The 14,812-nt window shown below is 49.8% G+C and overlaps 1 protein-coding gene across 2 annotated transcripts in view; it reads left to right on the top strand.

Annotated features, from left to right (window-relative positions):
• The first annotated feature begins 2,619 nt into the window (after nucleotides 1-2,619).
• PHF2 (PHD finger protein 2) overlaps nucleotides 2,620-14,812 on the top strand; it is a 54,300-nt gene continuing 42,107 nt past the window's right edge. Inside the window, exon 1 of one of the 2 annotated variants that reach the window (XM_030227969.2) lies at nucleotides 2,620-3,071. In XM_030227969.2, coding sequence (XP_030083829.1) covers nucleotides 2,974-3,071 — 98 coding nt within the window. In that variant the 5' untranslated portion in view covers nucleotides 2,620-2,973. The remainder of the gene's footprint in view (nucleotides 3,072-14,812) is intronic. The other variant, XM_030227970.2, reaches the window with a different exon arrangement.

Below are 14,812 nucleotides of genomic sequence, written 5' to 3'. Positions count from 1 at the left end.
AAAAATACATATAAAAACTCACTTCAAGATTTCAAACAGTGAACTCTGTGATCAAATGGTGTTTTGCTGAGGCACCTGGACACAGCTCCACAGCTCACCCTCCCATCCCAAGGGCAGCTAGGCACCTTCTGGACTGAAATGCTCAGGACAGTGGGACAACCACACCCATAAGTTTCTTAATTCACTAATCCCTGATAAAACAATGAGTAAGATGCCTAAGCTGCCAGAACAGAGCTTCTGCATTTCCATGCAGTGTCAGCTCCAGCATCCTCCAGCACAAGTATGGATGGCCCAATTGACTATGGCACTTGGCAGTATCCATATGTCCATATCCATGGACACTGTAAAAACAGGAGTAAAACCACAGACACATCACTCTGCTGCGAGGTATGGCATCATCTGAGGGCCAGCAATGGACAATGGAGAGCTGGACATGATTCCAGCCCCTAGGAGCACCTGGCTGCACTCAGGCATGGCCCTGCTGCCCTCTGTAGGGAGCACCAAACCCCCAGGGCATTCAGAGGTTTTACCCACCCACTGCAGCAGCTGGGACATGATAACACTGGAATTCGGGTGGTGCCTTGGAAATAGAGCTGATTGCATGGAGATGCTCATGGGACTAAGGAAAGGGGACGAGAAAAAATCTTCACAGCTGATATGGGCTGGGTGAGCAATGCCCATAAACAACTAAGAGAGGGAAGATGGGCACAAAAAGTGGTGTGGAGGAGCTGCTTCAGGGATAGTCATTTTGTTTGGAAAAGGCCTCAAAGATCATGGATCTGCCCTCTGCTTCCATGCTCTGTAACATGACATCACTGGTTCCAGAAAGGGAAGGAGGCCCTTCAGGTTGCAGCTGCAGGTGTGTAGGGTGTGCAGAGGCACAAAGCCCATCCTGTTCCAAAGGACATCCCTATCTCTAGAGGTTCATTTACACCCTGAGCTGAGTGGTGCTGGGAGATGTCCTTGACATTGAGGAACAGTGTAAAGATGTGTGAAGCTCTCTGATGGCTCCCAAGCCGTTCTGCCCCATCCTGCTGTACTCCCACGACTTGATCTTCTACTTTCTGGCTGAAGCTCTAAACCATTAAAGCCATGACAAATAGATTTAAACTTAAAGATGGCTGGTTTTAGGGGGCAGGTTCTTACATGGTGCATTGTGATGAAGGAAACAGGTCCCTTGGTACACTTTGAGACACTCAAAAGCACCAAGTGACAGCTTAGGATGCACGCCTGGGGCCTCCCACTGTGTCACTGCACTTCTAGCTGTGTCAGAGGCCGCCTGTGGCAGGGCTAAGTGTGTCAGTCACACACAGCCCTGTGTGTGACAGTCCTGCCTGTGGCATATTCGTGCAGTGGGCAAGGAGAATGACCTGACAGCCCCTCTTCAGCCATTCAACAACAGCTGCCTCTCTGTAGAAAAACTTGAAACTGAAGTTTTTTGGCTTCATGAATCACCCTTTTCCTCCACGGGTGATTCTGAGTGCTTTTGCAGACAGATGAAGTCTGAGAAATGTCAGTTTTAGTTTTTTGCTCAAAGACAAATTCCCTGCCACACCACCAAATTTAATGGATTCAAAATGCTGAATCCACCATAAGAGAGTTAAAATCCCACCTTAGATGGAAGGCCCTTTCTGAGCACTCTGTAGGAAGCTCTTGCTCCTCAGGGAAAAGTGCCACTGGCCTTTCAACACTCTGGGAATAGAAGTAATTCCAAAAGCCCCCAGCCTGTTTGTTTAATCCCTGTCAGAGCCTTGGCATGGCAGGGCAGCAAGGTTCTGCATCCTCAGCTCCAGCTCACGCTCTTTGTGTATTCCTCTTTGGCCTCTGCTTGGGAGGATGTCGGTGGGGCTGTGCGGTGTTTGGGTTCATGGTCATTCAGGGTCTCAGTGTCCCCCACAGCCCATATGCTGCTGTGATCTGGTTCTTGGTGGGCACAAGGTGTTTATTACCCTCCCCTTGGTGTCACAGAAGGGAAAGGGCTGCTGTGAGCAGAGCTGGTGACTTTAAAAGCAGAAATTAAACAAATAGAGACTCACAGGGTGCTTTGAGCTAAAGGTGACCTTTAAGATCATCTCCTTCCACACCCCAGTAAACCCCACAGGTGGTTAAACCCCCACTAAGATCATGTTGCTGAATAGAAAGAAGCTCGTTCTTTTGGGTACTTTAGATGTGGACCAGCCGCGGTGTGTGTCTGGCCGCCCCCCCTGCGGGTCACTTCTCCGGGCTTCCTCGCCCTTGGGGCGGCCTGGAGCCCCCCGCTCCCGCGGGCACCCCGCTCCTCCCTCGGGCTCTGCCCGCTGTCGCAGACACCCCAGGGCGCCGCGAGCGGGGTCCCCCCTTCCCACAGCCCCCGAGCGCACCCCGCTCCCGGTGACCCCGCATCGCCCCCCAGGCCCCCCCGGCGGGGCGGGCGGGGGCGCTCGGGCTGGGGGCAGCTCCCTCCCGGCAGGCGGGGGTTAACAAAAACACGCGTTTTCCGCCGAGCCCCCGCCGCGCCCCGGCCCCGACCGGGGAGCCCCGCTCCGCCGCGCTCCGTTCCTCGTGGCCCGGCCCCGCTCCCTCCGGGCTGACGCAAGGCCGGGGCCGCCGGGGAGGCCGCGCCGGGCTGTCACCAGGGGGCACCGCCGCGATCGCCGAGCACCGGGAATCACCATCCTGGAGGGACAACAACAACAACAAAAACAGAGAGCCCCGGCCCGCGGCGCCGGCGGGCGGCGGGACCTGGCCATGGCCCCCGGCTCCGGGCAGCGCTTCCCTGTCCTTCGGCACTGCTCGCCCGACCCTCTGGAGCCCTAAAGCCACTATCGCGGTTTTACAGCGTTTTTTATTATTTTGTACAATTTCTGTTTTTCCACTCTCCCCTTCGTCTCCCGTGCCACCCCCCTCGGCGCCTCGGCCCCGCCGGGCTCCGCTCCGCTCGACCGGGCGGGCGGGCGGCCGTGAGCGGAGCGGATCGGCGCGGTCGGCGCGAACATGGCGACGGTGCCCGTCTATTGCATCTGCCGGCTGCCCTACGACGTGACCCGCTTCATGATCGAGTGCGACGCCTGCAAGGACTGGTTCCACGGCAGGTAACGCACCGCGCCCGGCACCCCGACCACGGCCCCGGCCCCGCCGTCCCCGGTGCTCCCGCCGCCGCGCTCCCTCCCGCAGGCCTTCCCGGAGCGGGGAAGGAGGAGCCGCGCTTCCCGCACCTCTCCCGCGCTCCCCGCGCGCTGATTTTGTGTGTTTTGTGGGTTTGGGGCTGTATTCCCGACACAAAGCTGCCCCCCCCGCGGTGACACCGGAGCCGCGGGGTGGCGGGGGCCATTGTGCGCGCCCGGGGAGGGGATGGGGCCGCCCTGCGCCGCCCGCCCGCGGCTCCGCGCCGCGTCCCTCCCGGAGCCGAGCCCGGGGCGGGGAGCGAGGGGCCGCGGCGGCGGCGGCGGCTGCGGGGCTCGGCCGCGCTGTCAGCGGGCTCGGCCACCGCGCCTCGGCCTCCCGCCCGGGCAGGGCTCGGGCACCTTGGCCGCGGCTCCCCTCGGCGGCGGAGCGGGCCCGCGGGGTGTTCCCCGGTGTCAGGGCGGCCACGGCCGGGGAGGGCCGGGGGCTGCGGGGAGCGCCCGCCCTGGCAGCCCCTCGGCGCCGGGGCCGGGCGGGGCGGTGGGAGCGGGCGGGGGAGCCCTCGCTGGCGCAGCGCCCGCCCCGCGGCCTCGCCGGGCAGCGCCCCCGTCCCTGGGGACCCCCGCGCAGCCCCGGCCCTGCCCGAAGCCGGACCTGCCGTGGCGGGGCCGCGGGCAGGGAAGCGGTAGGGAGGCCGGGCGGGGCGGAGGACTCGGCTTTTCGGCTCGTTTCTCCCCAAAGCGCCTCCCGGCGAGCAGACAATGGGCGGCCGCGGCGGAGTTGCGGCGGGCGGCGGAACTTCGGTGGCGCCTGGTGTGATGAGGGCGAGGGCGGCGACTGGGGACCGAGAGCCTCAACAGCCCCCGCACCGCCCGGGCAGCCGTGCCGACGAAGGGGGTCACTAGGCGAAAGGGGTTACACGCGGCGACAGCCCCCCGACAGATCCCCTCGCTCCCTTCGGATGTGACGGAGGAGGAGGATGGAGTGTCAGCGGCATCACAGCAATTCCCCCGGAGTGATTGAAGTGTAAAAAGTGCAATTAAAATCAGGTAAATCACCTGGATGAGCGCTTTTTACGACAGGGATCCGTTCAGGTTAGGCTGTCGCTCTTTCATTGCAAGCAGCGCCCAGCAGTCTCCTAACAGCTGGCGGAGGAGGCGGAGGCGAGAGGCTCTGCCTGGTGCGGCTCACGGGTGCTCGAGCGGGCACTGGGGCATCCGCGGATCTTCCGGATCCGCGCAGAATAAAGGACTCCAGACGCTTTGCCGTGGCATTAGGAATGACGTTCTACCGTTTATTTTAGAAGCTGTGTAGAAGCAGGAAGGGAAATACAGAAACAGACAGTCGTAGTGCCAGTGCTGGCAGAAGGGTTCTCCGCACGAGTGGTCCGGGATAGGAGGCTCGCAGGAATCTCGCTGGCCCGTGCCACTGAGGACTCGGGCACAGATGGTGAGGAGAGGCTGGAGAGAAGCCTCAAGCACGTGCACTTGAAACTTAGAAACTTTAAGGACATGAACAAATTAAGATTTTCAGGCAAAGTAATGACAGAGTGAATTGCTGAAGAGCCAACAGCGACAGGAGTTAAGCTGCCTGCGCAGGATGGTGAATTTCCATTGAAACTGACAAAGAGAGGTTGCTTGTAGCTGATCAACCAAATGATCATGTTGTGGACAGGTCAGGGTCAACAGCAAGAGGAAAGGTGTTTAATTTTGTGGCATAAGGGACAGAATTGATTTGTAGTGCTGCTGGGGGTTTTGGGGGGGGGGGGCGGGCTGTTATGCTCTTTTTCCTTAGTTTGTAGTAGTGCCCAGAGATTGATTTTAGAGAAAGAAAACTGAGGAGGAGTTCACTTCTCACAGTGTCAATGCCTGACATAATTGTATCAGAGAAGTTAATGGAGAATTAGGAGCAAGCACCTTATCTATGACACTGTTTGTTTTTTTTTTGTAATATATAAGTAAATAAATAGAAAAAAAATCAGGATTTAATTGTATTAAATCGTGTCTGTCCCAGACACTCAAAGCATTGATGTTAATGTTAATATGAAACTGCAACAAAAATATTCAGTGTTATATAGTACTGCAACAAAAAATACAATGTTACATGGGTTGGGCAACCAAACCCGAGCCAGTGTGCCCAGCTGCACAGCGCTCAGGAGGATTGCCTAGTGTTTTAATCATACTTCTGTTTCTTTTTAACATGATGTACAGTGCACAATTCAGAAAAAAGGTGTCATTTCTGGTTTAGTTTTGTAGAAGCAGATCAGGTGTTTCCATGTTTCCCTTCTGAGAGGGGTTCCCAAATATCTAAAATAAATATTTTTCATGGGTTATCCCTGCAGCAGTCACAGTCTCCCTTTCATTAAGGCTGGGCAATGTCTCTTCAGCAGTTCTGATGGCAAATTGATATTTTCAAAGTATCTAAAGTGTGTTAAGCTCATGTAATGTAGTTTAGAAGTTGGACACAGGGCAATGGAGCCCTCTCCACTTCTGGGACAAATGCACTGGGGACCCTTGGACACTGCTGAAGTGTGCTGAGCTGTGGAGCTGTTGGTATGTTCACAGAACCCTGTGACTCCTTGTGAGACTGAGGTTTGATGATTCCTGTTCTCTCTGTTTGCCTGAGCTGCTCCAGGCAAGCAGTTTCCAGCTGTCTGGAAAGGCCAGAGGTGATCTTAGAGGCGAAGGAAACTAATTCCAAAGTGGGCACAGGGCTGTTTGTCTCCTCTCCATGTGCAGGTCGGGTGTTCTCTGGTGTGGCTGGTTGGGCTGATGAAGTCCCACACACCTCAGTGATCTGCTCTGAGCAGCCAGTCTGCTGCTCTGGCCCCTCCATCGCCTGTGCTGGCTCCTCTACCCTTGGGTCCGAATCTGAGGAGGAGAACTGGTGTTGTTCTGCCTGGTAGCAGGCAGCAGGGACAGCCAGGGTGCCGGTGGTTGGCATGGGAACTGGCTCTTTGAAGACCAGGAAAGGAGGAGGAAGAGGGAGTGGTCTTGATGTGTGAAGAAGCTGACACTCAGCAGATGCCATGGGTCACTCTGCTGCCTCAAGAGTAGCCCTGGCTGGACAGAAAGATTGGTGCCAGCTGTGCCACAGGCCGTGGGCCAGGGTCCCTGGGCCAGCCACGTGCTGCTCGGGCACAGCTGATGTGGGACAGGGGCGCTGAGCTGTGTGGTGTGGAGCTCTGGCTTCTCCTCAGCTTGCAGGTGATGCTGCTGGCTGTCCGTGCCCGGTGACACTGTGACAGTGTGCTGCCCTGCAGGGACACCCTCCGTTCCCCCTTCCTGGGAGTGGCTTGACAGGCTGCTGGGGCTGTAAAAAATGCTGGAAAAGCTGTACATGATGACAGGTCTCTGAGTGTCTCATCTGCAATGGAAACATTACAGAACCTGTATCCAGGACAAGGCAAGTCTTTTTGTACCGGTTTGTTCAACTAGAAATCTGTACAGGGTTACTCGTTATAGCTGTAGGTGAGGGGAGGTAAATTATTCATTTTCTCTGAAGTATTTTGTTACCTGTTCTTATATCCACACCTGGTGCTGTAGGGTGGGATTGTGCTAACTGAATGAAATACCAAGTATTGATTTTATTACTCTGTGTATATTTAAACTTTGAACATTTTTGTTCCAGGCCTAGCAGTGGTCAATAACTTAGTAAAAGGTTTAGTTACCAAAAAGCAGCTCGTGCAGTTCTCAGAGCAGCCTAAAGTGATGGTGGGAGTTACTCAGGATGCCCTGGCACCCCGAGTAAACATAGCTGGGTTAAGAAAAGCACTTCTCTGCTACACTGCAAAGCTAAACTCTGTGTGGGCAGATTTTATGCTCATAATGGAGCATTCAGCATTTTCCCTTTCAAAAACAGGTCTGGTTTTACATGGCAGCATCTAGTCCCACTCTTTTACCCAGGCTTATCATTAGCTATGGGCGAATTTGGAATTTTGGGTAAAATTTGATGAGGATAATCCTAAAACTAGAGTACTATTTGCTTTGGTTTTGTCACAGCAGAGGGAATCCCTGAGGTTAATCAGCTCAATTGTGCCCACAATTATTTCCTTTCATATGCTGAATTCAGATAAGGACCAAAGTGTGTAAGTTTTTCAAAAATCTCAGGTTATTTCAATTTTTCCTGAAGAGTTAGTTGACATGAATGACAGGCTCAATTTTTCTGGGAGTCTGCCCACAACAGGTATCATGAATGAGCCATGCTAATGCCTGTACTAGAATGCTTTTGAAAATCCAAGTCTAAGTAATACCAAGAATGGACAGTAGTGTGGAAAGCCCTGCATGAACCTCCTGGTACCTGAGAGCCAGTATAGATCACAGAAGATTTTTGTATAAAAGATTCTTCTAACTCTAGAAGTTTTTACCTAGATTTTACCTCTGAAAGGATAAAATTAGAAATATTAAACACAATTCATGTTTAATTTAAAAAAAGACAAAAATACTGTAGTTTAATGAGTACTCTCCAGCAGCCCAAGCCTTCAGCTGCACTGTTTTGTGAGCAGCCCTGTGGGCACCTAGGTACCTGTTGAGCTCAGCATTAGTGGGATGGCAGCCTTATCAGCCATGTCATAACAAAGAAATGAGTTCTGCAAGCAAAGGGGAACTTTTTCCTTAGTGCTGAATATCTCCATAATAAAGGACATGGGTAAAGATGTCTTGACAAAAATTATCAAAGGAATGTAACTACATATGGGGAGATACCGGTGAAGAGAAAAAGTGTTATACAATCACTATAAAGCTTTCCAAAGCTCAGAGGCCACCATCTTTAATATTACCTTAATGTATTTTCTTCTTTCTGACCAATATAAATTTTGTAGTAGCAGTGTAGTATATTTACACTGAAAGTTGAGTGTGTTTTTGCCCAGATAGCGCTCTCTTGTATGGCAGCCTGTCAGTCTACAGTTCTCAAAATATTTTATTAAAACATGGTTTGTGGCACTAAGGGTGTCTTATAAAGGTGCTCTGAAGCAGTGCTGGAGGGTTCTTTGGGTACAAGTGAGCTTATGCTTTGGAATCACTTGGGTTTTTCATGGTGACCATGTCATCGGTGACTGATAACTCTGTATCGTGAGTGTACATTATCAAATCTTACACTGGCTGACTAATACCAATAGTAATTCCTTTTCAGAGTTTTATCTTAAAAAAATGAGCCTCTTCACAGTCCATTTTATGACTTTATGTATGGAAATTTTTGGATGTTACTTGGCTGTTGCCTCCAAGTACCTCTGGTATACATTATAATGGCAATAACAATATGTTTGGCAAATTTCACCAGGTCTCTCATGTAGATTCTTCCTGGGGTGTTGGTCCTCCACCCTGTGTGATGGCTGAGCATCTCCTCCCACCCCCAGAAGGGCACTCTGTGGGACAGGGGTGTCCTGGGGGCCACGGTCTCCAGCAGTGTGGTGTGATCAGGCTGCAACATCTTGAGCTAAATGGCTTCAAGTTGTGCCAGGGGAAGCTTAGATTGGATATTGGGGGAAATTTCTGCATCAGAGGGGTTGTCCTGCACAGACTGTCCAGGACAGTGGTGGAGTCACCATCCCTGGATGGATTTAAGAGAGCTGTAGACTGGGGACATGGTTAGTGCTGCACTTGGCCGTGCTGGGGGGATGGCTAGACCTGATGATTTTAGGGTATTTTCCAACCCAAACAATTCCACCATTTCGTGAACTCCTGCTTTGTTCCGGTGTTTGATGCTCTTCAGCCCTGGGACCACAGCCCAGGACAGCCAGGGATGAATATCTTCTCCCAGTCTTGGAGAGTGCAAGTCCCTCCCTGTTGTACTTTCCTGGGCCTTTGGAAGAGCTGTTGGAAGAGGCTGACAACTTGTGCAGGGCTCCCAGCCAGCAGCCCATGGAGGAGTTCCTTCTTTTCCTCTCAGGCACATCCCCAAAAACTGATGGCTGCTGTTTCTCCAGGTGAGGCCAGGGCTTAGTCCTGTGCTTACAGGCAGAACAGGAGTGAGGGTGCTGAGTTTCCCTGCGTGTAATTGTGCTTAGCTTCCCAGCTAACCAGGATAGACTTCTCCTGGGATATTCAGCAATTTTTAGTGTTTCATCCATTTGTTTTAGCAAGTAGTCAAGACAAGCAGAAAGTTTAGCAATAGTATATTTTGACAGGAAAAAATAAACCAGAATTGCAGAAACAAAGATATTTTTAAATTTCCTGTTTGCAATTGTCAACCCAGTAATGTGGAACCATGTGAGAGCTCCCTTATTGTTTTTATGGAATTGCTCATGGATTTCATAGTGTTTTCCTCTTTTAGCAAAATACGCAGTACATTTACTCTCAGAAACAACATTTCGCCTCATCTGGCAGACTGGAAGGATGTAACAAGTAGAAAAAGATGTGAAGTATTTCTGCTAGATATCAGTAGCTGTGATTTTTTATTAAACCTCAATTTTTGCTGTTAACATCTCAATGGAAAGGAATGGAAATGTGAAAATTGGCTGGAATGCTGTTCCTGTGCCATATGTGCTGTGTCCCTTGCGTCAGCAGCACACAGAACAGCCAAGGATCATTGTGCAGGAGCACAGTCCCCACAGCCAGGTTGTAAGTGAGATTTAGTGCCTTTATGGAGCATCTCAGCAATCTCAGCAAAGCCTCTGGGTTGGGGCAGGTGGGGGAAGCAAAAGGACTTGCAGTGCTGTTGCTGCTGGGCTTATGTGTTAACAGGGACAGTGTCTCCTGGATCACCATCCCATCCACTTGGGATTTCCTCTCCATTCATGATCACTAAATGCCCTTAAATAGATTGCAGTAGTTACTAAGGAATGTGGAGGGTGTCTAGTGGACTCTTAATTTATTTAGCCAAAAAGAGCAGTTTATTGGCCAGGACAGGCAGGACTACTGGAACCCCTAGCTCCTTACAGGCCATGGGGACAGCATATGAACAGCATATATGCTCCTTCACATCCCAGAAATACTTCTCATGGAATTAAAGAAAAAAAAAAGAATTAAAAAAAAGCTGTCCTCCTGATACCTGAATGAGGAGTCATTGAGCAAGGAATGGTAAACATGTGGGGCTGCTAAGTGTTTTGTTCCATGATCACTTCAGAAATCCGAGCCACAGAGGTGCCATCAGAAGCCACAAGAGCCCTAGAGAGCCCAGGTGCCTGAGGCTGGGAGTGCATGGGCCGCTTCTGACAGCGTCTCCTCTCTCATCCCTGCTCCTGCCTGTGGAACAGTGACCCTGCTACTCTGCAGCTGGTTGCTGATAAGGGATTCATCATTCCAAAGACTTGACTAATTCTTGCTCTGGAATTGTCTCTCAGTGAAACTTTCACTGAAAGGTGAAAGGGTGGGTAGAGGGTTGGAAAAGGTGAGGATGCCATTTCCTTACAGGCGAAAGTGGGGCTTGTTCTAAAAGAGGTGGATTTGCTCTTGTTGAGATGGCTGAGGAGGTCTTAAAACACTCAGATGTGTTCTGAGAAGATCCTATGAATTCACAGCTTTTACTGCCAAAGCGGTTCTTGGCAGTATTTGGAACTCTTTTGCATCAGGACAAACACATTGGCCAAATGAAAGCACAGCCGTTCTAGAGGGGAAGGCAACATATCCACTTATGATTTGTTCCAATGTTTATTAGTACATTATTGGAAAAAATCATGTTTATTTCCAATCCAAGTTTGCTTATTTTCAGTTTCCAAGTACTGTATTATTGCATTAGTGAAGAGCTTCTTCCTCACGGAGGTGTTTCTATCAGTGTTTTGATGTGCTTCTGCCCAAGTCATCTTCTTTAATTGTAAGATGATAAAACTGTTTGTCTAGGTTTGGCTAAAATAGTTAAACATTTCTTCTACAGTCCAAGAAATACCCTTCATTTTCTAGTTCTGTACACAGACCTTTTAACTTTTGACCATGGTGAGGTGAGTATTTTTCCCATCTCTTCTACTCCACATTCAGGTTTCCCTTTTTCTTTGTTTATATTTGCAGTAACTTACCAGACAAATGTTGGTTATCTGCATTAAACTTGTAAAGGAGCCAGATGTGGCTGTACTAGTTACTTTTTAAGCAGTCTGGTTTTGAAATTGGATTTCTACCTTTGGAATTGGCTCATGAATAACAGCAGAAAGCCTCAGCCTTCTTTGGAGTTGGAGCAAGAAAAACCTCTCCAGTCTGCTGAACTAGCACTGATAAGTCAAAGTGCTGAAGGACCAAGGAAAGCAGACAGAAACAGGTAACAGTGCCTCAAAAGAAATTTTAAGACTATTGCATGGGACTGTGACAAAGTTCAGCCTGGTGGAATCACAAGGTGCTGCGGTGGCTGCAGAGCAGCTCCTGCTGAGAGATGCCTGCCCACAGCACTGTCCTTCCAGCACTCACTCTGGAAGTGTGAGTGCTGGAACTCACACTCTCAGGCTCCACTCTCAGCCCAGGCTGCAGCACGTTGTTCCCCCTCTCTCCCACCCTCACCAGCACAGCCGCTCACCCCTCTGCTCAGCTGGCACTGCTGCACCCCCACAGCCCCAGCTCCAGGTGCTGTGGAAGGAATGGGTGTGTGTCCATGGATGCAGCAATGTCCTTAGAAATCAAGGATTGCTGGAAGGTGTGTGAGTAAAACTGCAGGGGACTATGAGCAATGCCGGGGAGGGGGGTGGGGGGGAGGGGGGGGTGAAATGCAGCTGTGGGTGAGAAACTGTTACTATTCCTGAGGCAGCTTGTAAATCACAGACTGGAGCAGACAGTCAGTGCGAGGCAGAGGCACAGTGTGTCAGGACACTTTGCTCGAAATGATAGAGAGGGCTCACAAGGACTTGAATACATCATTTTCCTTCATTCTTTGGACACAGACTTGCACAGGACCGTTAGGAATTGAGCAAATGCTTTCAGAGATGCCCCAGCCCCGCTCCCAGGCTCTGCTAGGCTTTGCAGGACCATTCTGCAGCACTGTCAGTGCCCATGGCATTTTCCAGTTTTATCAAGTTTTACCCTCTTTTTGGCATTGCACCAGACTGGCCAGAGAACAGGCCCAAACACCTCCTGTAAAAGGCAGAGTGCTGAGGCTGGCTGGACGGTGGTGATTCCTGCTCAGCCCCATGGAGGAACACCTTACTATCTCAGGTACCTCGGAGGTTTGGGTGTGATCAGCTGTGTGCTCCTCGCTGCTCCCCATGAGCAGTTCACAGGGAATGTGGTGACATTCCTTTGTTTTGCGTGCAGGACGAAGCCCGCTGCCTCTGTGGGATGCTCTGGGTGTTGCTGAAAAGTGGGAGTTCATGTTTCAGATTCACTTGTGATGTTTGCAGACTGCATGGAGAGGGGAGCAGGTGAGGAAATGTGTGCTGTGACACCAGCAGGGAGGAGATGGTGTGAAGAGCAGTCCTGTACCCAGGGTGGTACTGGGCAGAGCATTCTGCTCCCAGTTACCATCTGGGGCTGCCCTGAACTGGAGTTGGCTGCTAAGTCCCATATACTGTTAAGTCCCTTTTTACCATACTGCTAAATTTTTCCATTTAAAAAGTGCTGAACTGAAGTAGGTGCTGGAATTCAGTTACAGTCCTGCTTGAAAAATACCCAAAGGGCTGGAATGAGCTGGAGCTGGGGTTGTTCCCTCATGCTTCCAAAGCAAGGGCTGTAGGAAATGATCTATTCAACATGTCACTTGCAGTCAGAACTGCTGTTGTCTGTAGTGTTCAATGATGAACACAGCCTTAATGTTTTTCAGTTCTCAGACCTAAGCTTTTTCCCAGGAGGATTTCTGCAAGGAGGGTGGGCACATTTTGTTGTTTAGTTGGGTTTTTTTTTGTTGCTTGGGACATTTTACTTAGAACAAGCAAAACTGTTGTTTTATGCTTTGGTGCAAGGAAGTTTTTCAGATACAAAGCACTCACAAATGTTCTTCAGAATAATTATTTCTGCTTTTTTGTGGGGTGAGAGTTGGTGAATGGTTTGAGGAAGGAAAACGTGTGTCAAGGAGGTGTTTCTGAAGAGCACTTACCTGGAATCTTACAGTGATTGAGAGCAGAGCTGGTCTGCCTGCTTGCAGTCACAGCCTCAACCTGCCAGCTGCTGCTGCTGCCTTTTCATTGTTCCTTCTGAATTTTGTGTTTCTTTGCATTCTTGGAACTCTGAATCCCTCTCAGAGCAGAACTGATTGCTTTAACTGCAAACCATGCTGATGGGGAGGCTCAGTGGCACTGGCCTGCTGGCATTCCAGGTCCTGCTCATGCCACAGGGCTTCTGTGGGACAGAAAAGTCACAGAAAATGTCACAATCATTTTTTAAGGAAGGATGTCTTGTGGAGTATTTTTAAGGAGTGTCTTATGGAGCACATCCTGCATGGGCTGGAAGGGTTCAGTCAGATGAGGTTTTCCCTTTGAGAAGAGTAAGGCAGAACTCTAATTTTGTGTTGATAAGTCACAAGCAGTGAAAAAATATTAACACTTCATGTCCTGTTTGTAAAAAGTCAAGAGAAGTATCTGGAGAAAAAGAGGAAATTTATGACTTCCCATAGAATCCCAGAATAATTTGCATTGGGAGGGACCTTAAACCTCACCTTGTTCCCACCTCCTGTCAGGGTGCATTGATGTGCAGATGTCTGAATCAGCTGAAGAAAAGAGCACTTTACATCAGCAATCTCCACTGCTAACTCACTGCTAGTGGCACTGGGTGTCACTGGGTATTTATTTTGAGCTGTTACTGCTCCTCCACAGTTCAAAATCATGGGCGATGAAGAAATATTTTGGGGTTTCCCTGTCAGTTACCAGGTGGAGCAAATCCTTACAAGTCCATGGACAGAAGGACACCAATTCATAACAGCCCAGTGCCCAGTGTGAATGCCTTGTCTAAGGACACTCATGTGATTCATGGCTGTTGCTACCATGGTTTTCTTTCTAACCATGCAGGTTCTCTTTGTTTTCCTCTGTCAAGGATGTTATCCATCATTCCCACACACACATGCCATATGCTGTACCAAAGCATGATGGACCATCCCCACCATGGCTGTCTTCACAGTGGGGCAGTGCTGAGCATGCCGTGGGCAGGGGACCCTTTGCTGTCACCTGGATTAGTGGTGGTGGAGGTGAGCCAGCTGGAGAATGGCATGGGAAGAACACACAGAGCACAGCATGGATGGATGTGGAGATGTATAAAGCCAGTTTGCATCTTGAAATAGGAATAAAATGTGATAAAGCTGTAATTGGGTCATTTGAAATTTGATGTTATTCTTTTGAAAATGTATTTGAAATGCTGAAATGAAATTAAGGTACAAGAGTGGGTTATGCATGTCAACAACAGGAACAGTCAAGAATGGTTTGAAGGTTCTGTTAATAATTTATCATTCTTTAATTGTGTGGTTGTTTGGTTTAATATAGTAAGTTCTTTGTAAATATGACAGTGAAAATCTTTCCTGTTCCTTCTCCCTCCTTGTTGTACTATCTACTCATTTTGGAACTTCCCCTATGAGTATTGCAGTTGCTTCAGAGTGTTTGCCATGCAAAACAGAGCATGAAGAGGTAACACCAGGGTACTGTCAGGATTGCCATGTGTTTATATATTTACATGTATCTGTAAAGAATACATGAAAATGGTCCTGTGACGGAAAAGGACAGCCAACCATTGATCAGTATTTTTAGCAAGATGTGAGCATGCTTATGCAAATTACAGCGATAAGTTACTTCAGATTTAAAAGTAAGTTATATAAACGGTTATATAAATGGGTGTCACAATTAAAGCAAACACACACAGTACTCAGATTTGTATGA

This window comes from Serinus canaria, chromosome 12, assembly GCF_022539315.1.
Source record: "Serinus canaria isolate serCan28SL12 chromosome 12, serCan2020, whole genome shotgun sequence".
NCBI lineage: Eukaryota > Metazoa > Chordata > Aves > Passeriformes > Fringillidae > Serinus > Serinus canaria.
The sequence above is the reverse complement of the archived record's forward strand: the minus strand, read 5'-3'. Positions and strand labels throughout refer to the sequence as shown.